The sequence below is a fragment of the Herpailurus yagouaroundi genome, unplaced genomic scaffold (genome assembly GCF_014898765.1).
Source record: "Herpailurus yagouaroundi ecotype Mexico unplaced genomic scaffold, PumYag 197, whole genome shotgun sequence".
NCBI classification, from domain to species: Eukaryota; Metazoa; Chordata; class Mammalia; order Carnivora; family Felidae; genus Herpailurus; species Herpailurus yagouaroundi.
Genome location: NW_024412428.1, coordinates 3623412 through 3648648, shown reverse-complemented (window position 1 = coordinate 3648648; position 25237 = coordinate 3623412). Strand labels below are relative to the sequence as shown.

At 45.6% G+C, this 25237-nt stretch overlaps 1 protein-coding gene across 6 annotated transcripts in view; it reads right to left on the bottom strand.

Annotated features, from left to right (window-relative positions):
* Nucleotides 1-948: 948 nt before the first annotated feature.
* The window catches only part of TNFRSF19 (TNF receptor superfamily member 19), a 96353-nt gene continuing 72064 nt past the window's right edge, over nucleotides 949-25237 (bottom strand). For 4 of the 6 annotated variants that reach the window (XM_040448031.1, XM_040448033.1, XM_040448028.1 and 1 more), the window contains 5 exons: nucleotides 13225-13389; nucleotides 12652-12777; nucleotides 9117-9219; nucleotides 8135-8540; nucleotides 949-3904 (listed from right to left, as the gene is read on the bottom strand). In XM_040448031.1, the coding sequence (XP_040303965.1) occupies nucleotides 3845-3904; nucleotides 8135-8540; nucleotides 9117-9219; nucleotides 12652-12777; nucleotides 13225-13389 (860 nt within the window). In that variant the 3' untranslated portion in view covers nucleotides 949-3844. Of the gene's footprint in view, nucleotides 3905-5650; nucleotides 5699-8134; nucleotides 8541-9116; nucleotides 9220-12651; nucleotides 12778-13224; nucleotides 13390-25237 lie in introns of all 6 variants that reach the window. The other 2 variants (XM_040448029.1, XM_040448030.1) reach the window with 2 other exon arrangements.

The following is a 25237-nucleotide window of genomic DNA, read 5'->3' as shown; positions in this document are numbered from 1 at the left end:
AATTCTCAGTGTTGTTTAGTTTCAACCTGACTGATAAATTTAAGCTGCCTATGCCGAATCCGTTTTAAGAAAATCAGACAATACCTTCTCAAGTTCAAATGGGACAAAGTCAGAACAACAACCAGCCAGCTGCAAAGAGACCTTCATTATAGTGATGACAGTGAAAATAAGTTGTTTGTGTGGCTACAAGATCCTTCAGACCTCCTGTTAGAACCTCACAAGCTTTGAGTTGCTTTTCTCAGAGAGTTGAGGGCACCCACGAGCTCAACCAGCACGCGTGGATACAGGAAACGTCTACATGAGCCAAGGAGCTGGTGTGCGGGCGGCGGTATGGAAGAAGGACAGCAGCTAATGTCCTTCCCTCAGGGAATCTGTAGTGTCGTCTAACACCACGCACTAACCAGCGGAGAGAATATGGCGTCACTTTCAAATGACCTAATTTTTTCCAGGAAGTTTAAAGTCCTCTCTCAAAATCTAATAATAGCTTTAAAAGCTTTACTGAAGGGACGGAAGGTCAGAAGCTGGGAAGGCAAAACGAAACTCTCACAGTGACCGATGTTGCTCTGTGGGAGTTTAGTCCACTCCTCTGCAGGAAAACAGTCTACTGACCTCTGGAAAGAATGAGTATAAAACTTCTTTATTTTTCCCCTATTTATGTCAGGAAATGAAGGAGGCAAAAGAAGAGATCGTAATAAAATCTTGATGCCAAAGCTTCTCAAATAACTCAGAGCATTCTTCAGTAGTCTGGCATGCCTGAGAAATAGAACCGGGTCACCAGGAAGGATTTCAAATCTCCCTCATGACCTTTGAGGGGCCAGGGAGGGAGCGTTACACTGGAAGGATCAGAACTTAGGGAGACCCCCACGTGGAGAGCAAGAGGGGAAAACAAATTTGTATTCCCATCACCATTTTTTTTTTTTTTTTTTTTACTGGACATGTCAGTATGAATGAATACCAGATAACAATTTTATTCACATATAAAAAAGGGTATTACAAAAGTATTTGTGTAAGAAAATGAAAATTTACAAATTTGTAAATTCCAGTATGCAAAATAGTAATGATGAAATCTAAATTGATTCAAGCTGGCGACCTTCAAGCAACGACAGACTCTCTTCTTTTTTCTTTTCTTTTCTTTTTTTTTTTTTTTTTTTACTAGCACAGACAGTAGAGCTTAACCAGATAATAGCAACACGAACACTTTATCTAGAGTACAAAAATCTATACTGGAAAAATATATTCCATATACACAAAATGAGAAAACCCATGCCTTTACATGGTTGTTCCCCAAATCCTCGTCTCATTCTTGTTGGTGGGTTTCTGCACCATTAGATGTCACACCGATTCTCACTCCCAGTCTCATTACCCGATGATGATTTCCCAGCACCCACGTGGGGAATCCACGTGGGTGCTAGAGGGATATTCCGACTGTGGGAAACGCAGACGGGATTTTCCTCTCAAGTGTTTACCCAAAGTACAGAAGAACCTGGCATTATTGTATGTTTCTGTAGTCACTGGTGGTCAAGTGTCTTCATCTTGATAAAATAACCCAGGATTTTCCGAATGCAGCATCAGATGAAATTGACGTTTAACCCTCAGTATTTCCCTACTGATCAAAAGTCATGTTTCAGGGTTTGGGGGCCACAGTCTCATTCCCATCGATCCAGCCTTTGCTCCAGCAACTATACGTCTTTGAAGTCGAGGAGGGTTTCTACATGTGGAAAATATATTCAGGTCACCGGAAGGAGCACAACCCTGGCCTACTTTGATCATCCCTCTGTCAAAACAGAACGATCAGATTGCAAACAATGGCACACACATGCGAATTTCAGGGAAACCACTCAAGGAAACTCCAGTGTGCATTTTCATGGACATCTTGTGGTCAAATCCTAAATATTGTGCATGACTTTCCTGAAGCAACTCTCATCAGAGCTGGTGAGTTAATCAAAGTTGAAAAACCATTGGTTCATGCTACAAAAAAAAAAAAAAAAAAAAAGGAGAAGAGGAAAAGCCAATCAGTTATGGCTGGGTATTAAACAGACGCAGAAGGCTATGGGTTACCCTGAGACGACTCCAATTTCCTATTTTGGATAAAGGAACCGAGGTCACGAGAATCCACACACGTTTGAACCTAAAACTGCAGCTAGATAACCTAGCCCAGCCACGAGGAAGAGGACTCATTAGATTTTCCTAAATACCCTGCAAAGAGTGGAAACACAGTTTCAAGAAGTGAGAAGATAAGTATGTCCTAAGATTTTTTTTTTTTTTAATGCAGTTTAAACGTTAGGTAAGAGACACTGCTTTGGTTGGGGCAGTTGTGAAACAGAAGAATTTTAGTGCACTCAAACGCAATGCTGTTCTGTTTCTCTTTTAAGTGCAAGTGTGACAGAGCCAACGGTCATCAGTGAAAAGACAAAGGCCAGAGCTGATCATGCAGGTTCAAGTGGGAAACAAATCAACCCTCTTCTGGTAATTCCTCCCCAGGGCACGAAGAGTAACAGCACACGAGCCATCCCCCGGTTCGTGACTGAACTGGGTTCATTTCTATCTTAGCTGTAGAGAGAATTCTGGTGTGTAACTACCAAGCAGGTGAGGGATGGGGTGCCAGAATGAAGCACTCACACCCAGCCTCAGTGGCTGAGACAGGAGATCACGGTGGGAACGAAACGTACACGGTCGGAGGGAGCACCGTCGTACTTGGCCAGACTGCCTAAGGGGAATCACCAACTGTTCACCTATATGCCGTCTACAAATTGTGCTTTTTCTTTGTGTTCTACTAGGTAGTGCAGCCTCACGGGACTACCCGCACGGTGTCCCATCTTGGCGGCAGGGGGACCCGACATGTAGTTTCTAAAGCCCTTCGTGTCAGACAGGATGCGAAACACACACACACAAAACCACAACCCAACTCACAGGTGCAGAGAACAGACTGGTGGTTGTCAGAGGCAGGACACTGGCGGGTGAGGAGGATGGGAAGGAAAAAAAAAAGAACATTATCTTTACAAATACCACTTTTGTGTAAAGGACAGCTTCTGCATCTTTTGAGCCCAGTCACAGGGACAGAAGTAACAAATGCTTCCGATCGACTGATTTCCGCAGAAGTGTGTTAATCAGTGCACACAAGTCTCTAGGATAGATGTGCTCAGTGGTTTGCAAGGCGGGTAATCAGTGAAAAGACCACGTTCCCAGCCCGGGCCCTCTCGATACTGGGTCCAGCAGGGCTCCTGAGACCAGTGGCCGAGGTTACTCGTGTCGACTCCAGCAAAGACTTGCTCTCCTCTGATTCCTAGTCGGGCCAGTTCACTTCACCTAACAGACCCATGATGTAGGCAGGTGGCGTGCAAGTCCGTTCTTACCTCCTAAACTAATCAGACGACGGAAACGTGAGCTTCCTCAAATACACGCGCTCAGTTTGGAACCACTCTCCATAGAAACTAAGGAAACCAATCCGACGTTGACTTTTAACAGGATCAGCGGCTATATGAAATTATTTCTGGAGAGCAAACGTCAGCGAAAACTTACACCCTGGGTCTTCAGTCTGGTAAGACCACATTCGCCATGCAAATACGCATGAATGCACTTCTGTTTCTGGTTACATGCTCATAATCTCGTAGGCTGCAAACTCAACCCATCAGTCTTTGAAGTCTTGCTTGTGGCATAGAAGCTTCTTGTTCAGGAAAGATGCAAAGTATCGTGAGTGCCTGGAGTCTTTGCTTGTTATTCCTTGACGTTTCAGCTTACAGCTGGTCTGGCTCAGAAGCAACTGGTTGAAAGGCTTAAAACGCCATCAGTTTGGTTCAGATTTATTTTCTTTCCCCCCAGAAGCCATGCAAGGTCCAGACAGTGCTCAGTCCATAAGCCCAAGCGGAGGAGTAAGTGCCTGCTGGGTTCCATCCGTATTCTTCTCCTGCAGAAAGAAGCAAGTCCTTTAAGCTTCCCAAAACAGCAACAGAAGGAGAGCTTGAAAAACAACCTCACGAACAAAAGCTGCTAAACTGGAATCATTCAAAATTATTGTACGTGACTTTTAACTAGGAGTACACATGAACTTAATAACATATAGACAAGCAGCTCATTCATGGTGTCTGAATATCCGGGTATCCACGTATTCTGAGAATACAGTAAAGATTTTATAACAACTCACAGCCCCTCAGCATTTGCAAACAACACTGCAGAGGCGATCATGTGACCCACAGCCAACAACATGTATTAACACGTGATTCTTTGGCTGATTTCCAACCCCTTTCAAATATTTAAAGTTTGTTTCTGTGTTGTGTTCTTGTAAAGCATTTGTAGGTAAAGATGTTAGGATCTGTTAGTCCCTTCTTTAAAAGAACAAAGATGATTAGTGAATAGTGACATTCTTATTCTTTGCATTTAAAACTTCTGCTAAACCACTGGAGAAAGTTTAGAGATGGTTTAGAAACGATTCCTCTTCTAATGATCTTCCTGGAAGGCTCACACTCTTTCCAGGGTAGATATCCTCAGCAAAGTGGCACCCTTAGATCTGTCCCTTATCACAGAAGGGCAGCGACCTGACTTCTGGAGGGATCGGCCAACTGCACTTTACTGCAGTGGATAAAACCTTCCTTTTATGCTGTAACCTTTCATTCACTTATTTACCACTATTTTGGCATTGGTGACCTATCGGGTATGTTTACAGGAGAACATTTTTTCCCCTGAGTTGAAGGACAGTACCTACATATAGAAACTTCTGAAAGAACTCTTAATAATATGAGATCGTTTCATCAAATATATCTATCAGTTAATATGACAGTAAGAACCACATTAACACTATTGTGGGAGACAAATGTTAGTCATTTTGCCAATACAGAAAAAAAAAAGTTTAAAAGATTGAGCAGCCAGATCGTAGGTCATATCTTTTTTTTTTTTTAACCACTCCCCCTATTATTTTATGTTGACATTTCTAAAAACATCACCCCCAAAAAAGCTTTTCCTGTAGGTAAACAGCCTGGCCTCATGCTCCCAAGTATCCTAGCAACTGATGTCCCAAATATCTTAGTCTGTTCCTCTTCTGGGGAGGTGTGTTTGGGAAAATTTGATTAGAATTGAGTCATTCAGATTCCAGAAGGTTCTCACACCTATTTACTTTATCCTGCACCGTAACTATCATCATCAGATTCTGGGTGGTCTTAAACCAGCCACAAGAAAGCTACTGTGTAAAAGTAGTTTTTGGAAACAAATGCATCATGCCTTAGCAATCTGAGCCTCACACCAAGCAAAGACAAAAGTGCCACTGTGCATTCTGTGGTATAGACGTGTATCCAATGGTCACGTCGCAGGTCTTAACTTCCACAATGTTAAGTGTCAATTACATCTCAAGCTGAAGCAAAGGGGAGAACTGAGGCTAAAAAACTGAAAATATGAGTGAATTCCTAGATAAGAATTTCAAGTTCCATTGAAAAGATATAGAAATAAATCACTAAAAGGGGGGAGGCTATAATGGCTACGGCTGTCCTTATGCATTTTCCAAACAGGAATGCCGCGCTTTGCTGGATTACGAATGAGCCCATGGGCTCAAGGTGTTCAGTCAAGCTGACTAAACACAAACTCAAGGAACCGGAAGTCCTCTGGTTCATAATACCAAGCTGCTGAACGAAAATTCTTTATGTGAAGTAAGTATGTTCCCTACCTTGGAGAATCAGCCTGGTAAGAGGAAATCCGAATTGCCTTCTGGAATCTAATGGATTGAACAAAAACAGAACCAGTTGAGCTAAATTCTTGGTCGACCCTTGAAACTGAGAGACTTAATCTCCCAAAGATGCGCAGTTGTGTCTCCCTCCTGGTTGCTTTTGAAGATTAAGGTTCACTCACTAAGCATCACACGTTCAGTAAGTGCAACCAAACGTAAAGTGCTTTCCAGAACCTGGAAAAGATGATCTCTTAAATGGGCTCAAAATATTGTTGTTGGTTTTGGTTATAGGGAGAAAACTGAAATGATTCACGTTTTAACAATTCCTTTCTTGAGTTCAGAATGTCTCGCTTATATTTACCAAATTATCCAGTGAGGGGACACATCTTGGAAAGCTAATAAAAACCTGTCATCACTAAATTACGTTGTGCAGCCTGAACGGAATGTAACATTTTCCCATTCATTTTATACGTAATTATAACTTTCTTTTCATAATAATTTGGGTTGAAAGTATCTTTATGTAGATCACCATTACCTTGACAATGGTCTTTGAAAAGAAGTCAGTGCCATTATCTACACCAATCTTCTACACTAACCCATTTTACATTCACGTAGCTGTAATAATAATGCTTACCAGCATCCCCCCACCTCACCAACAATATAATCAGAAAAAAGGTAGAGAATGCTTTGGTTCTGACACCACTGGGCATCAAGATGCTTCACTCCTTAGTCTTCGAATTTACATCACAAAATTGGGCGTGAGCTACACAATAAGCTGAGCAGTACTTTCAGTGGCTGGCAGTGCTCTGGAAAACCCGCGGTAGTCACCCGGAGCACAATTCCAGCTACTCCATCTCGCCCCTGGCAACAGATATGTGGGGAAAGGTAGCAGACATTTGTGAAGGTCACACAAGCAAGTTCATGATCAAAACCAATTGCCCTGATACACAAGAAACTTGGACATCTTGTAATTTTAATATTTTAAGAATCCCAAGACTTTTATTTTAGAGTACTTGGAAAGGGCATCCGACTGGGAAGTTGGGGTTAGTTGCTAAAGGGGCGGGGTCTCTTTCTCCAAGCTGTTCTCTGCCTCTGTCACCTGCTCTCGGGACCTGTTGCCTCCTTCGGGCAGCTGGGTGTGCTCAGCCCCGAAGGTTTGTGAGCCATGGGGTCCATTCTTGGGACCTATGCAACTTGGCTAACTCTGAAGTCTTTTCTTATTACTATCACGGAAGTCATAAAAATGATGGGACAGCTCAAAAGAACAAGGTCAGGAAACACCTTCCTCAGCTACAGAGGTATGTATTTTACATTTTAAATGCCTAATTGGTTTGCTTCTTCTTCCCTTATCTCTTCTGTATTTCCTTTGTTTGGAGAGAAACCACCTTGTTTTTCTCCAAAGCCAACGAGTGTTTCCTGCATAGAATTCCCTGTAAATTCTCTATAGAATTTTCTTGGTAGTTCAGAAAAAAAAAAAAAAAAGTATTGCAGATTTAGATCAACATATAACCTACGTGCTATTCTTGAACACATCTCTATTCACACTTTGACTTCAGGCTGTGTCGGACGTAATTAGACAAGGACACATCCCCTTGTGGGAAACAGGCACGCATCGAGAGCGCACCCACGCGCCAGAGCATTTTTCCCACAGGCTGCGTGTGCAGGCGGGGCCTTGTGGGGCCTGGGAGCCGTGCTGGTGCTGTGATTCTGCCCTTTTTTTTGAAGGCGGGCATCATTTCTCCGGAAGACTATTCCAACAGTGTATGTGCTTTCACATTAGGGAAATGTTTGCAGACCTCAAATCATGCTCGGGAAAGGCGACATCCTCGCCGAAGGGGAGAGCAGAGGTGGTGGCCGGGGATCCGTGATGCTTCTCTGCCTCCAGCCTTGCAGCAGGCCTGAAAGGCCCATCTCCCTGCAGTCACCACCTCCCCGCAACCCTGATTTTAAACCCTTGGTTCTAGAAGGTTCGTAGGCAGTATTTGGACCCAGATCACAACCGGCAATTTCCAACGAAACCGATCAAAGCAGAGCAATCTCGAACACAACAGTGAACGAGAGAAACTTTGAGAGATCCAAGCTCCCATCAACCCGACGGTGAATGAAGTGCATTTCAGTATTGGGTGTAAAGCATCACAGGGAAAATAAAGGTGAGGGGTGGTTTACAAGACGTTCCGAGACGGACTCCTCTCTCTCAGCCAGGAATGGAGCTAGGGGGTGCCATGCTAAGTAGCTGGATTTATGAAGAGTAAGAGAACACAGCTGCTCAGTATGGCCTTATAGGGTAGCTGTTAGTTAAACCAAGAAAAGACTCCTGAAATTCAATTTAAAACACATTCTCCAAACAGACTAGAACGAGAAGTTCCAGAAGATGGAAAAACCTTCTCATCGGGTCCCCCCACATTCTACGGTGAGAGGGATCCCATCCCTCGGGCCTGGCACGAGTCGATGCCACGTCCTTACTGACACCAGCCGCTGCCTTACCTGGAGGGACGTCTGAGCGGTCAGGCCGATCATGTCGCCGCTCTCCTGATGCAGCTGGCTTCTAGCAGGCAGTGTAGCCTGAGTTAGCACTGATTCCGTCAGTGAGCTGTGAGGTCTAGAGAAATCAGCGGCATCTGTCAAGTTTTCAGGAGGAGCTTGAATTGGAAGAGCTCCACCAACCGAATCCTGACGACTGTCTGAATCCGAGGAGAATGAGCAGTGGTTTTCCGGACTGAGGGGATGAACGTCTTCTCCAGTGGGTTCAGGATCAGAGTCACAAAAAGAGATGTCGTCACCACAGACGGGGTTCTGCATCAGAGGCCAGGCATCTGAAAACTCGCCACAGGTGGACCTTGAAAGGGACCCGAAGAAAGTGGGCATGGTCTCCCCCACCGGACCTGCGTGTCTGAACACACATTCAAAAGGTCTGTAACTCTATAGGGAGGAAAAAACACCACTACCGGGCAATACGCCGTCTCTGCTTTTAAGTTTTCTGGATGGAACAGCAACCGATGACGTCAGACTTCTAGTGTTTCCTTTGCCATAAACTTGCTTCAATGAACTTACTTTATAACGCTGAAGTTTCATACCTACTGGTAATCAAGATCGTTATTCTTAACCCGATGTCTAAAATATGGTTTCCTGGGCTTAACTGAGTTTCTTGATGGCTATTCTAAAATTCTAGGGGTAAATGACATGCTAACCGTTACTTACGGATGACAGAAGTGTCACACATCACGGACAGGAGAAAAAAATGAAATGAATGGAGCATAACGTGTGAAGGACACGGCACTGGGCATCAGTAACCTTGAGAGACTCACTTATCTCTTGCCAAAGATTTGTCCCTCTCTGATGTCCAGAATGTCACGAATAACCTGCTTTAAATGATCTCTCATAGTTTCGCGGGAAAACTGGCAAATCAGTAGAGCACATACTTGCACGAGGGGATATAGAATCACACGGATTAAAAATACCGAGTTACCTCTCCTGAAGAGCGGTCTTGGAATGCACTCTACAGCCCAGAGTCACCCGGTCGATGCTGCAGGCCTCGTCACAGCACAGGGACGGAATCAAGTGAACTGGCCCTGGGAAAGTCAGCGGAGGCGTGAGACACGAGGTGTTCTTCGGACAACTTTCTCTTTAATACCAGTTCGACGTTGCTGTGGAAAATCCAGCCATTTCCCCCCTTGGGTGACTTTTTTTGGAGAAAGGAAATGCGAGGTTTCATTCTCTCCCTCTTTTGTTACCTTACAAAAATGAGCAAGCACTTCTGTGAAGTACCTGGAGTGGCGGCCAAAGCCAGAGAGCCCGGAAGTGGCATGGGGGGCGCCTGGGGCCGGGGGTGGGGCGCTGTTGTTTAATGGGGACAGAGTTTCAGTTTGGGAAGGGGAAGGGGTTCTGGAGGTGGGTGGCGGCGGGGGTGGCACAGCGGTGGGAGTGGCCTTAATGCCACCGAACTGAACACTTGATGTTAGACTGATACATTTTATGTTATATATATTTTATTTTTTTTTTTGTCCTGTATTACCCATATTTATATTATTTCATTGCAGTTTAGCCCCAGTAGAACATACAGGTCTTGGGCCCTAGGATAAAATCAGCCATTTTATGGTACATACGTTTTACCACAAGAAAATGAGACTCGCGTGACGGTAGAAATAGCACGTTTCTGTTGAGGGGTCTGGCGGTACAGGACAGGGGCACAGAGATGTTCCAGCCCTCTCACACACAGACACAGACACACACACCACACACATCACACATCTACACACACACCCCACACACATCCACATCACACACACACACACAATTATTTTTTTACTGGTGAGAATGTAACATAAGGAATAACTAGATGTATGTACACAGCTTTACAAGCCATTTTGTTCACTGAGGCAGCTTACATTTTCAGTTACAAAGATAATATGAGTTTATTGAAGAAAAAAATTATTTTAGGCAGAAGAGAGAGTATGAGTAGGGGAGATTGGTCGGGGGGGCGGGGAGAGAGAGAATCCTTTTTAATGTTTGTTAATTTTTGAGAGACTGACAGAGCATGAGCAAGGGAGGGGCAGAGAGAGAGGGAGACACGGAATCCGAAGCAGGCTCCAGGCTCCGAGCTGTCAGCACAGAGCCCGATGTGGGGCTCGAACTCACAAACCATGAGATCACGACCTGAGCCGAAATCGAGTTGGACGTTCAACCGAATGAGTTACCCAGGTGCCCCATAGGAAAAAAAAAAAGACTAAGAAGAGTGGGATTAGATAAGAAATTTACAAATAGAGATTACCCCATCCTATAAACTGGACATGAACACTGTCAACATTTGGTGAACAGCCTTCTAGACTTCTATTTACATACAAATATAATTCTGATTTTTATAGAACCACAAATATACTAAAGCATATAAAAAAACACGCACACAGAAAAAGAAAAAGATGTGAAGAAATTATGTGTTTACATATATACACCTATACGTTTTTGTGTGTATCCAAAGTTTTCATGAGAAGTGACTTCTTTTATAAAAAGGAAAAAATATTGCGAAGTTAATGTTTTCCTTTTTTAAGACGAATGTTAAGTATTGACACGCAATTGCAAACCAGCACGCAGTAGGACAGATACCTGCACACCTTTGCCTAGACCTCTATCTGCTCATATGCTCCTCTGAGCACAGGGAACTCGCCCGGACCCACTGCCAAACAGCTCAGCAGGTCTGTGTCATGCTCACCGTGAGACGTTTCAAAATTATTTAAAAGTAAAAGGCACTGCCATTCCTTTTAGAAATGGCTGTTTCCGGGGCGCCTGGGTGGCGCAGTCGGTTAAGCGTCCAACTTCAGCCAGGTCACGATCTCGCGGTCCGTGAGTTCGAGCCCCGCGTCAGGCTCTGGGCTGATGGCTCAGAGCCTGGAGCCTGTTTCCGATGCTGTGTCTCCCTCTCTCTCTGCCCCTCCCCTGTTCATGCTCTGTCTCTCTCTGTCCCACAAATAAATAAAACGTTGAAAAAAAAAAATTTAGAAATGGCTGTTTCCTAGGGCTCAAGCAGTGAAAGTGCGAGGTAAGCCTGGAACTTACTTTGTGCCAGAAGTTAAGAAAGCGCCAAGAGAATAATCGGGACGTGTCAAGATGACACATGAGCCACCCTGAAGGGACTTCCACTGGCCTAGGCTAGGAAATTGTGAGCGCCAAGGTAAGTAATGGTAGCAAAGGAGCATCAGCCGTGGAAGAGGGTCCAGGAGTCCATGCTAATTCGTGTAAATAAATAAATGGGGAAGAAGAAGTTCTTTCTTACCATAGGAAAGCAGCTAATAAATGTGGAGAGAATGATGGAATTATGAAACCAGCATCATGGTAATGACTGATGCAGGTAAGAACCATCGGGGGATGCTAAAGTCCAGGGTGAAAGTTTGGAGGGTAATGGATATTTACATGGTGTCAGAGAGTCTCCCGGAAGGTATTTGTCAATTACACAGAGAACAACAAGAATTTTACAGCAGCGAAAACCTGGCCGATGCCACCTTAACGAAGGGACCCAAATGAACCTGACCGGGAATGGGGCGGCTGCACAAGCTGTGGCTCCTGATATGGGGCACTGAGAAGGACACAGCATCGCCTCTGCGGTACTTGGGAATCCAGTCGTCTGGAAACAGCAGACAAACACTGGCCTGTGCCCATCAAAAAGAATGATGTCATGACACAAAGATTAAGGACCTGTGCCAGATTAAAATCAGGTAACCCTAACCCTAACCCTAACCCGGTCTAAGTGGGAAACGCTCAGCTTAAGGAGTGGCTCCAAGGCCATCGAGGTCTGCGGGAAACCCTGCCGTCCGTCTCCCTCCCTGCTGTTCTTTTTTTTTTTTTTTTTTTATATTTTTTTTTTTTCAACATTTATTTATTTTTGGGACAGAGAGAGCCTCCCTGCTGTTCTTTAAGAAATCCTGAAAGACATTCATGGACACCTCTAAGCTCGGCTTGAATCCACCAGACAAGACAGGATACACACTCCTACTCTACAAAAGGACCCTGTCAGTGGCTCCTGGGTGGCTCGGTCAGTTAAATGTCCGGCTTCGGCTTAGGTCATGATCTCGCGGTTCGTGAGTTCCAGCCCCACCTCGGGCTCTGCGCTGACAGCCTGTCGGCGCAGAGCCTGCCAAGGATCCCCTCGCCCCCCCCTCTCTGGGCCCCTCCCTGGCTTGCGCTCTCTCAAAAATAAATAAACGTTTTGAAAAAAGGATTAATAGAAGGTTGACATTATTTTAACTCTATTGACCCAAAACAATAAAGGCAAATTTGCTTTTCAAAGTTGCTGAATAATTCTAGAATTTTAATGAGCTGCTTCTCTTCTTTTTAATACGTAGAAGGCTCAAAACCCCAAAACCATCGGGAGACAGAGAATAACTTAACAAGACTAGCTGTAATTAGAAAACGAAGCAGAGCTCCTCAGTTGTGGGACAAACGGGGACAATTCCTTGCAGGGCCGGCGTCCCTGGGGTTCCCCTGACGGCCCCTTACCCCGCTGCACTTACCGCAGGTCTGGGCCGAGTCCCGGTGACACTTACAACACGGTCTGGGAGCAGATCCGTTGAACTGAGGTCTGTCAAAACATGACAGTTCAGAACCGTTGTACTGAATGTCCTGTGCTCTCAGAGACCCTACAGGGGGCGAGAATTCGGTCAGTGGGGACCATTTCCTCCGTAAAGGAGCCCATGAACACCATATGCAGACATGCACCATTCCGGCCCTTGTCTTTCTGAAGAAAAAGGTGACTAGCGTTCCCACCTAAAAATACTTCTCCTCACACGGAGACACAAATACGAAGCAATTTGTCAAAGCTCACACCATAGAGTACTTCTGTTGCCGGAATGAAGACTGACTTCCATTTTTGCCTGGAGGCACGGGACACAGCCGCCTTTCCAATGTCCTTCTACAGCGGTGCCCCTGGGGGACCGGGTGGCTGTGAGCCCGTTTCCACGTGTGCTCCGTCCCTTTCACAGCTCTCGACCCTTGTCTTGGTCAAGGCCCTCGGGGAGGCTCGAGTGACCACGACGATACACACACTTCACCCAGATGCTAAGGAACAGGCAGAGCTCAACACTCACAGCTGGGTTTCTTCTCCACGAACTGCCTCTTACAGTAGATGACACAGAGGACGAGCAGGGCCAGCAGGACGGTGGCCAGGGCGCTGCAGATCACGGCCGCCAGGGCTGTGTCCCGCGGGCTGGAGGCCGTGGACGGGATCTTCACGAGGTTGACCTTGCTGGTACCTGGAAACCACAGGAAGGGGATCAGCAGGCTCTCGACAACCCAGGAGCCTCTGACGTTTCCACCCGACATGGTGGTTGCCTTTAATAACGGCCTCCGTGCAAGGTAAGTAAGAGCCCAGAACACAGGGGGAGGGATTTCCAGATGGCTCGAGCGTTCCCACCTCCTGGAAGACTTCTTTAAAACTACATCTCCTCCCGGTAGCCCTCCCACAGCACTGTGGACACACAACCTTCAACGCATCGTGCTGTCTGAATGTGCCTCTAGGCCCGCTGGGCCAGAGCTGTTGGGCAGCTGGAATTCTTCATCTTTCTGTGTCTCCCAGTAGTTGATGCAGAATTTGGCACATAGTAGGTGTGTCACGATTGTTATTTAATTGGAACTGGACGACCTAGATTTTCAAACGGCCTGAATTAAGGCGTGCTTTTTGGGGCAACTTCAGGGAAAAACAAGGAGCTAGAATGTTCACAACCTAATAATAGCCCCCGACTTCTGAGACAGTAAATATTTTTCATGCCTGGCTGTTAAATTACTGAACATCTAAATTTTGCAGGAAAAAAAACCAATTCCTGTTATTATACTATGGTTGGGCAGCACCGTAATGTGGTACGAAAGTGTCAATAAAGAGATTTTATTTTGTATGTTTATTTATTTTGAGAGAGAGTGCGTGAGGAGGGGAGGGACACAGAGAGAGGGAGAGAGAGAGAATCCCAAGGAAGCCTGGCGTTGTCGTGCAGAGCCCGACATGGGCTCGATCTCACAAACCGCCAGATCTTGACCTGAGCCGAAATCAAGACTTGATGCTTAACTGACTGGGCCACCCAGGCGCCCTGAGATTCTGCTTTAGAGGGTGGGACTGCGCCATGGTTAAGGGCTGGAATCTCACTGCTTGGGTTAACCTCTGGATGTGCAACCTTGAGCCAATTACTCAATCTGTTGGAGTCTCGTGCACGCCTCTGCTCTCTGGAGGGGTTGCTAGTAACCGTCCCCCCTACTGAGAGGACAAAATGCATTATCAGGAAAAGCGTGTAGAGCACGTCCTGTACGCAGTGCTCTAGAATCATTAGCTCCCGACTGCTATCATTATTAATGATGATAATAATCAGCACTCACAGTTTCAGGGTACGGGAATGAACAAACATCTCACGTAGTGCAGCCGCTCCGTAACTGAATTAACCGGACAAGAATCTGAGAGAGCCTGAAACCTACACAGAGGGGCAATTACGCTTTCTCCTCCTCTGGGCACCTGACCCCTGAGTGAGGTGGGCCCTCATTCTGTCCCTTCGGATGCTCTCAGCTCCTTGGAGTCCCCCTGAGGCTGAGGGTCACTCCAGACCACTGCTGCCTGAGGGAAACGTAACACGTGCCCCTCATGTTCGTCTAAGTTGTCTAGATGCCCTGTTAAAAAAAAAAAAAAAAAAGAAAAACAGGGGCGCCTGGGTGGCTCAGTCAGTCGAGCGTCTGACTCTTGGTTCCGGCTCAGGTCATGATCTTGCAGTCGGTGAGATCAAGCCCCACGGCAATGGAGCGTACTGTCAGCACGGAGCCTGCTTGCGATGTTCTCTCTCCCTCTCTCTCTGCCCTTCCCTGTGCTCTCTCTCGTCTCTCATTAAATAAACAAATAAACTAAAAAAAAAGGTACAATTAATCTATTTTACCTAACCCAACATACCTTAAAATATATGTATTCATGTATTCGATATAAAAATTATTAGTGGCGTCTTTTACGCTGTGTATTTTGTACAACGATGTCAAAGCCCAGTGTGCCTTCACGTTGATATGTCCATCTCCGTTTGCACTAAGCACATTTCGGGTGCTCCATAGCCACCTACAGCTAATGGCTATTGTCTGGACATCAACACTCTAGACGTTAAGGGTTGGCGTCTGTATTTGTGCGGCATGGCCCCTAAAGGCAAGCCAACTCATCAGCTGGTAACTGTCTTTCTTTCTTTCTTTCTTTCTTTCTTTCTTTCTTTCTTTCTTTCTTTCTTTCTTTCTTTTTTTAATGTTTATTTTTGAGAGAGAGAGAGAGAGAGAGGGAGAGCAAGCGTGAGCAGGGGAGGGGCAGAGAGGGGGGATGGTGGACAGAAGATCCGAAGCAGGCTCCTCCCTGGTAGCAGCGAGCCCGATGCGGGGCTTGAGCTCACGAACGGTGAGATCATGACCTGAGCCAAAGTTGGATGCTCAACCGACTGGGCCACCCAGGCGCCCCAGCTGGTACCTTTCTTCTGGTCCCTGGTTACACATCTGCCTTCCCCCATAAGATTGTTTTCCACCGTGTGACACTTGAGGGTAGAAACAGAAACTTCTAGGTTTGTAATGTTGAATCATAAAAACATGATAGCAGGGTGATCATCTGAGAACACTGAATCTTGGTATTTCTAGGCTCAGTGATTCTGGGGCCACCCTGATAAAAGTTTCTTATTGCCCAGTGGAAGGCACCTAAGCTATATGGCTTGGGTTTGGATGATTAGGAATCATAGTCCAATCAGACATTTTAAAGGATGTTTGCTCAGAAACATGTTGAATATTCCTACAAATACTTACCACTTACAGCCATACAGACACCCTATAATAACCAAATAGCAGGTACTGAAGTTTATCCCACAGCAAAGTACATCCCTGACCCGACAGAGACGGAATCTGAATCTGAAACAGCCTCTGCGGGTGGACAGGTGCACAAGAGGGTGTACGAACACAGGAACCGCTGGACAAACCACCCTGACCAATCGATAACCGAACAGGAATTCGTATCCTACGCAAGGGACAGGGTAGGTGGCCTGCAGGGGAAGGGACCTGGGAGATTTGGTCCAAACGGTGAAGTGGTAGGAAACTGCCACCTCGCTCGTGTTTGTGTGAAAGGGGCTTGACTTCAGAGCGGGATCAGGTCCCCTCGCTTAGCCTCTTCATCACATAACGCAGCTCCACACGACGCGAGGCTTTAGCAAGAGCTGTTGTCGGGATGAAACACGGCACATGATTGGAGCTGAAGATCTCAAAGTTCCTAACTATGTAGTAACTGCCGAGTTAAGCGCATTGATTCATACAGTATTGGATATTCGGGAAAACCCTACTAAGACTTCAGGTTCCAGTGGAGTCCCTACCAGAACCTGTAAGTTCTTGCTTAATCTCCTTTAAAATATGTTACTCACCTCATTTGCCTTCATCTGACAGCAACTGTTTCCAACTTATAAACATGCTAAAATGCCCCCGGTGGGGATTTTATTTTGAGTTTGGTGGTTGGTGACTCAGGATCTATTTTCCCCAAGCTAATCATAAAGGTCCTATGAATACATATCTTTCCACAGTAGGGTATTAATACCGTAATTTCAGTGACACTGAATTGCCATAATAACTCAGTAAGCCCCCTCGCTAACATTTCCCCGGCAGTAGCATCTGGAGATGAACAAGAAAAATACAGTTGTTTTGCCTCTCAGTGTTTGACATCGACGTAAGAAAAGGTATCCTGCTAACTCCAACACCCCCTCAGAGAGGTCTCCATGGGAAGCAGGGCTCTGGAAACCACATTTTGGATTTTTGTTTCTATGTCCAAGTTTATGACAACGGTTACAGCAAACAAGCCATTTTGTAGGACATGGGCTCATCCTTCTCAGTTCCATCATCACATACAGCAAAGCAGACGTAAATGTGGACGTTGTGGGAGACTGGGCCGCACAGCGTTTGATTTAAGAACAACCCCAGGGGCGCCTGGGTGGCTCAGTCAGTTAAGTGTCTGACTCTTGAGTTCAGCTCAGGTCATGATCTCACCGTTGGGGAGTCTGAGCCCCGTGTGGGGCTCCGCACCTGGGATTCTCGTTCTCCCCCCATGTCTGCCCCTTCCCTAGTTGCACTCTCTCTCCCTCTCTCTCTCAAAATAAAGTAAATGAAAATTTGAGTAGGAAAAAAAGGGGGGGAGGGGAGAAAGAGAGGGGGGCGTTTGGTACCAGTTATAGAAAGTGGTTTCTCTTACATTAAGTCCCGGTTAATTGAGATATTGCTGAGAAATTCTCAGGAAAGGCCTTATCTGCTACCAACTGAAAGTTTCGCTTTGCTGACCTGTGATTGCCACAATGATACTGAGATGAAAAGATTCTTTCCACCCGCGTGCCTTGACTACATTCCCGTCCACAGTTGACCAAGCGTACTGAATGCCGGTGAGGACTTTCACCCATGCCTTATTAGGATTCTGAAGAGTTGGGAACAGGAATGTCCACAGTCTCTGGAAAGTTTTGACTCTTCTGGAATACAAAGGCATCTCTTACCCTAATTAAGCTATTAAATTCCACTATCGTCTTAGCACTACCTTCTGGCAATTTACTTCAGAGTGAGAGCTGTTTTCTTAGCCGAAAGTCTGCTCTACTGTTAGGTAACTGCAATTTCATATCTACATTTCCGTAGGCGTGCAGCTCAACTAACAGGCGCTGAGTATCTACCGTGAATAAGACATCCTACAAAGCATTCAATAAGCCGAAAGAGAATCTGAATAGAAGAAAACGGAGGTCACCAAGAAAGTCTGGCAAGGGTTTCTAGAGAAGTCCACGTTTACCCTCTTTGGAGTGCGACCAAGGTGCAAAACATCCAAACCGCAGAGACACTCTGCCCTCAGAATGTAGCTGCAGAGACGCATATATTGGAGAGATCTGTTCTCGGACTCTGACTACTCATGGAAAAGTCTTAGAAGAGGAACACTCCTCAGAAGCTGCAGATCGGGAACTCAAGTGCAGGCCGCCGACATCCCCGAAATGTGCTTCTCAGACCTCTGGGTGCTTGTAGAACTCTGGACGCTGCTTATGCACCCCCGGTGATTCCACTCCCTTGACAACTGGGCAGAGCCAGGAAAGTGCGCGGACAACCTGTGTCTCCTAGATGAGAAAACCAAGACTTCAGGTAATTTGCCCAAGGTGCTACAGCAAAGCGGGGACAGCTCAGGAACTGGAGCCAGGCCTTGGGACCCTTCCGGGTGGACCACACTGGTCTGTGGATGCAGGTGGCTTCTGAGAAACACATTCTCCCAGGGAAAGATGAAACACAGTGTGGCTCGTGTCTACGTGACGGATGTGCTCTTGCCTGCAGGTTGAATCCAGCCGAGCCACGGGGGGATCGGGGGACTTTCTGAACAGCAGACCGTCCAGGTGTGCGTGAAGCCAGTTCCGCACGGACGCGTCTTCCCCCGAGAGAATATTTCAGGGCCCCTCGGCCTCAGTGTGGGTCTTGCAGGTGGGCACGCAGGGCGTCGCCTGGGCATCACTGAGGCAGGGAGGAGGGGAACTGAACCCGGGAAGGGTCGGAAGCATCAGGCTCGCGTGCGTGCTCCGTGAGGTCTCGTGTGCATTTCCGTGCTTCTTCCGTGCAGATGTCCCTACCTGCTTAACCACCCCAGCTTCCTAGTGGTCTGTTTAAAACCTGCTGAACAGAAGATCCTTCTTCCCCGAGTACGTTCCTGACAAAGGGCTCTGTTCAGGGAGGGCTGGCTTGGGAGCAGGGAAACTGGTCTCCCCATTCCGGCTCTCACGGCTCTCCGCGCTGGCCATGGACAAGACTCGCCCCCTCTCTGAATCTCGGCTTCCTCCCAGGGAAGAGTCGGTGGCTGGTCACACAGACACCAGGATCCACCAGCAGGGAGGCCGAGGGCTCACTGAGAGTGTCTCTCGGGCCGGGTGAGTGCGGTGCTAGCTTCTGCGCACCCTCGGACACGTTCGCTATCACGAAAGTCCCGTGACCTATCTGCGGCCTGGCCGGTTTCTTCCTACGCGAAGGACCGTGGCCTTGACATTAAAGAACAAGATGAAGCAGGATGCTGTCTCTCCCTCCCCCGCATTTGTGCGTCCAGTCTGCACGGCTTCCCTGAACTCTAGATTCATCTATCCAACAGCTTACCGGACATCTCTGCGCGGACGGAGATGCATCTCGGGCTCAAAACTGAGTCCAGAGCAAGACCTCTGACAACCTCCGACAGCCCCAACCCCCTCATTTCCTCCCACACCCCTCCCTCCCCACAGACCTTTCCCGCCCATCACTGCCGGTCCGCAAGGCTCGTCCTGGGCCGCACGGATCGCTCTTTCGGCTGCCCCTCTGCAAACATCACCCGCTTAGCGAGGCTTCCCCACCGAGCCCTTTCAAACCGCAGTGCCCTCCCCGCTCCGTGTTCCCTACCCCCCTTCTCTGCTTGCTTTTCCTTCTCACTACTTACTGCCACCTGACACTTGATGTATTTGTTTGATTCATCATCCTTCTCCCCTCTGGCGGGGGTAACAGAACGTATCCTGCACCCCCAAACACACCCACCGGGGTTGGGCCCAGCAAGAGGCCACGTTTCCCTGCCTCCTTTGCAGCCAGATGATGCCGTGTCTAAGTCAGAGCCAACAGGGAAGGGGGCGATGGACAGAAGTGATCCGTCACCTCTGACGGAGGGACGAGCAGCCCGCCCCAGACATCGCCTTCACTGTGGGCTGGAAGCTGGATACGGCTGGACCGTGCCCAGTCTTGAGCCTAGGGATGAAGGAGCTATCCAAAGGCTGGCAAAGCGCTGGGGGCTCTGAATGACAGCCGCGAGGCGGGCCTGTGCCACCACCCAGAACTGGCTATACGACCGCAGAGGTGGGAGGGGAACGTCTGTCTTACGCGGGCAGCGGTATTTTTGGGTCTCCTTCCACCCCTGGTGACGGTGCAGGTGCGGGCAGCTGGCGACACTGGGTGTGACGTTACTGTGACCACAGGTGGAAGCACAAGGGTTGCTCGGGGCTGGCGATACACAAACCTGGAAGACTGCTGAATGAACAGGAGACGACAGCTTCACCTTCCCCAGGCAGTTTTAATTAGCGCTCCAAGCACCGGTCACAGAGGGGTCTTATTTTAGCTATTATACGCCAAGTGTAATCTGAAGTCACTCATACATATATAGTGATGACTAATTTGTAGTGAACTGCCAAAGAAGCTAGCAAAGGGAAGGACCTTCGGGAGGCCAACCACCTCAGCTTCCAGCGAAAGCCGCCTTGGTGCCGACTTTGGAAACTGATTCCGAGCTGAACCGGATAAAGGGAACAATTAGGCACTCCCATCATTTTACCAAATCAAACGTACTCAGCTTACACTTTTTCGGGGCCCCGCCCCCTCACACTATGCAGAAGCGTGGAGAAAATGACACGCGCATCTAGAGAACTGTTGATGACAGGAACCCGTGATTATTTTCTAGAGACAGTTACCCGGCTTATCAACACTACAGGCCAAACATCGTGTCTGCAGGCAAACGCCTAGAGCGGGCCGGCCCCTTACTTACTCACGTTCGAAATGTCATAATAATCCTCTGCAGTGAGGCTTTGTTGATGAAGAAGGCTATACATCGCTATAAATATATGTATGCTTTTTCACTTCAAGCAAATATTGGGTGGTTGGATCTAGATTTGAGCCTGGTTTATCTGACACTCAAATTTATGCTCGCTCGTTTTTTTTTTGTTTTTTTTTTTTGGTAAATTATGCTATGCTTTCCCCAACCACTTAGAGCAAAAAATATATTACAGTGTGAAAGATTCTTGGCTCAAATTCTGTACAGACGAGTAAATTCTAGTTAATTGGCTAACTAACATATACAATATAACTTGACCTAATCCAAAACACAGATCTAGCTTCACAAATTCAAACTGTCTTGGGGCACCTGGGCGGGGCTCAGTTAAGCATCTGACTTTGGCTCAGGTCATGGTCTTGTGGTTCGTGAATTCAGGCCCCATGTCAGGCTCTGTGCTGACAGCTCAGAGCCTGGAGCCTGCTTCAGATTCTGTGTCTCCCTCTCTCTGACTCTCTCCCACTCATGTTCGCGCGCTCTCTCTCTCTCTCTCTCTCTCTCTCTCAATAAACAAAAAAAAATTCAAACTGTCTTATCCCCAAGATTAAAGAGGCTATTGTTGCATTTTACTGCAGGGAAAAATAACTTATGACCTTTTTAAGCATTATTTTTTAAACTTTATTTTTAAGGTCTTTATGATATACTTAGATGAGTAGCAAATAGGTATAGTAGGGAAGAGCAAGCTGTAAACGAATTATGCTTTCTAAGTTCCATTTTCGAGATTTCACTAGTACCTTGTGTTTCCATCAGAGGGTTTAGCACATGCAAATAACACATCAGGTTTTCTGCCCTATGACAGACAGGTCATTCTAGTTCCAAGGAAACAGTTCAGTTCATTGCTTTCTGTGCTCTCCTGTCATCACCAATAAAAATCCCACACCAAATGAAGGTTTAACGAGATTAAAGCCCAGTGAATCTGTTTCTGGAAATGTTCTTAATTAAAAAAAAAAAAAAATGTATTAACAAAGAGCTCTTTGCAACGTTAACTGAGGCAAGGACACACTTTTGGAGTGCAAGCTTTATATTGTTAATCTAAACTGGCTAAACAAAATTATCGTTGTTAACACTCACATATGAATTCCAGATATACCACAAGAGTCGGCCACTAAACGAAAACAGGTGGATTTTTTTAATCCACTTTATACCAAGCATTCTGACACTGGATAAATGTAAAAGAGTGAGACGTCATCATATTTATTTATTTTTTTCATTTTAGACTTGGGTTTTAGAACTATGTGGTTTGTTTTGCACTAACTGATGGGAATATTCGTCCAAAATGAGCTTTTTCTATGTGTTTCTATGTATGTATATTTAAACTGGACTGATTTTTTTTATTGTGGTAAAATATACGTAACATTTACCACTAGTGACATCGAATATATTCACAACATTGTGCAACTGTCACAACTAATTCCAGAACGTTTTCATCGCCTCAGAAGGAAACCCCATACCCACTGAGTACTCAATCCCCATTCTGCTTTCTCTCGACTTCCTGGCAAACGCTCATCTGCTTTCTGTCTCGATGAATTTTCCTATTCTGGATATTTCATATGGATGGAATCATGCAATATTATGTGGCCTTTTGTGTCTGGCTTCTCTCACTTAGCGTCATGTTTTCAAGGTTCAACCGTTTTGTATTATTATAAGAACGCCATTCCTTTCACACTTGAGTAACATTCCACGGTATGGACATACAGCTTTTGCTTATCCTTTCATCAGATAACGGACACTGGGGTTGTCTCTACCTTTTGGCTACTGTGAATAAAGCTGCCATGAAGATTCACGTATCAGCTTTTCCCATATATTTGAAAACTTTTCACAAAGATGCATTGTCTTACATGCTATCAAAAGACACGTTATTACTACACTAAAGCATTAAGTCGATGAATGACTCGGGAAATAAAAGTATTTCCTGAGCAAGAACGAAGAGGACAGTGGAGGATGACGATGACGGAGAGTAGAGACACTGGTCAGGGTTAGCTCACATAGAGAGGAGTTTGGATTCTATTCCAAGAATAACAGGATATAGTCAACAACAGCAGAATATATACTCTTCTCGAGTGTATATGGAGTATTACCCAGGACAGAACATTTGTGAGGTCACAAAACTAGTTTCAATAAATTTTAAAAGTTGAAATCATGTGGGGCACCTGGGTGGCTCAGTCAGTTAAGCGCCCGACTTCAGCTCAGGTCATGATCTCACAGTTCGTGGGTTCGAGCCCTACATGGGGCTCTGTGCTGACAGCTCAGAGCCTGGAACCTGCTTCGGATTCTGTGTCTCCCTCTCTCTCTGCCCCTCCCCCACTCATACTCTGTCTCTAAAAAAATGAATAAACCTTAAAAATATTTTTTAAAAAAGTTGAAATCATACAAAGTCCCTTTTCTAATCACAATGGAATGAAACTAGAAATCACTAACAGAAGGAAAACTGGACAATTCACACATATGAAGAAATATACCCTTAAATAACCAGTAGGTTGAGGAAGAATCTGCAAAGGAAATTAGAAACATTCTTTGAGATGAACAAAACCACAATCACAACATAACAAAACCTAAGGGATACAGCAAAAGCGATGTTTAGAGGACAATTTCTAGCAGTAAATGTCCACATTGAAAAAGATCTAGGGGCACCTGGGTGGCTCAGTCGGTTAAGCATCTGACTTTGGCTCAGGTCATGATCTCACAGTCTGTGAGTTTGAGCCCCACGTCAGGCTCTGTGCTTGACAGCTAAGAGCCTGGAGCCTGCTTCGGATTCTGTGTGTCTGTCTCTCTCTCTCTGCTCCTCCCCTGCTCCTCTCTCTCTGTCTCAAAAATAAATAAAAACATTTAAAAAAAATTAAAAAAAAAAGAAAAAGAAGATCTAAAGTCAATAACTTAACTTTCAGCTTTTAAGACATTAGAAGAAGAGCAAATTAAATCAAAAGCAGGTGGAAGGAAATAATAAGGATCAGAGCAGAAATAAATGAAACGGAGAATAGAAAACAATACAGGGAATCAATAAGACCAACAGTTGATTCTTTGAAAAGATCAACAAAATTGACAAAAACTTCAGATGGACCAAAAAAAAAAAAAAAAAGGAAAGGATTTAAGTGATTAAAATCAGAATTGAAAGGGAGGACACAGCTACGGACTTTACAGAAATGAAAAGGAGTCTAAGACAATCCCGTGAATAGCTGTACAGCAACACATTAAATAAACCAGATGAAAAGGACAATTCTTAGAAACATACAAACCAACAAAGCCGAAACAGAAGGAATAGAAAATCAGAAGAGACCTATTAGAAGGAAATGGACTCAGAAATCAAAAACCTCCCCAAAAAGAAAAGCCCAAGACTGGACGGCTGCACTGGTGAATTCTACCAAGTATGCCTGTATGTATTTATGATTTTTTTCTTTTGAGAGCGAGAGACTGCATGCACAAGAGAGGAAGGGGTACAGGGAGAGGGAGAGACAGAATCCCAAGCAGGCTTCATACTCAGTGCAGAGCCCGATGTGGGGCTTGATCTCACAACCTTGAGATCATGACCTGACTGGAAACCAAGAGTTTAACCAACCGAGCCATCCAGGTGCCCCTCTACCAAGCATTTAAAGAAGAATTCACAAAAATAAATAAATAAATAAATAAATAAATAAATAAATAAATAAATAAATAAATAGAAGAATTCACATCAGACCTTCTCAAACCATTCCAAAAAGAAGAAGAGAGACTACTTCCAAACTTTCTATGAGTTCAGCATTACCCTGATAGCAAAGCTAGATAAGGGCACTACAACGAAAGAAAACCACAGATCAAGATCCTTTATGGACACAAAAACCCTCGACAAAATCACAGCAAATCAAATTCAGCAGCATGTTAAAGGATCACACACCATGACCAGGTGGGATTTATCCCAGAAAGGCAGTGATGATTAATAAACATCAGTCAGTGAAATACTTAATAACGAAATGAAAGGGAGGAAAAAAAAAACACCGATCATCTCAATTATGCTGAAAAAACACTGCATGAACTCCAACACCCTTTCATGATAAGAGTACTGAAAAAGGGGGCCCCTGGGTGGCTCAGTCTGTTGAGCGTCTGAATCTTGATTTCAGTTCAAGTCATGATCTCATGGTTTGTGGGTCGAGCTCCGTGTCCTGCTCTGTGCAGACAGTGTGGAACCTGCTTGGGATTCTCTCTCTCCTCCCTCTCTCTCTGCCCCTCCCCTTGTGCACGTGCACTCTCTCTCAAAAACAAGGGAATATTTAAGAAAAAAAAATTTTTAAATACTGAATGAATCAGGAAGACAAAGGAACTTCCTCAACACGATAAAGGTCATATGTGAGAAACCCATAGCTGACATCATATTCAATGATAAAAAACTGAATGCTTTTCCCCGCAAAACAGGAAGAAGACAAGAATGCTTGCTTTAGCCACCTCTATTCCACCTCGTACCAGAAGTCCTTGCCAAAGTAGCTGAGCAAGGAAAGGAAACAAAAGACACCCTAAGTGGAAAGGGAGAAGCAAAATTTCCT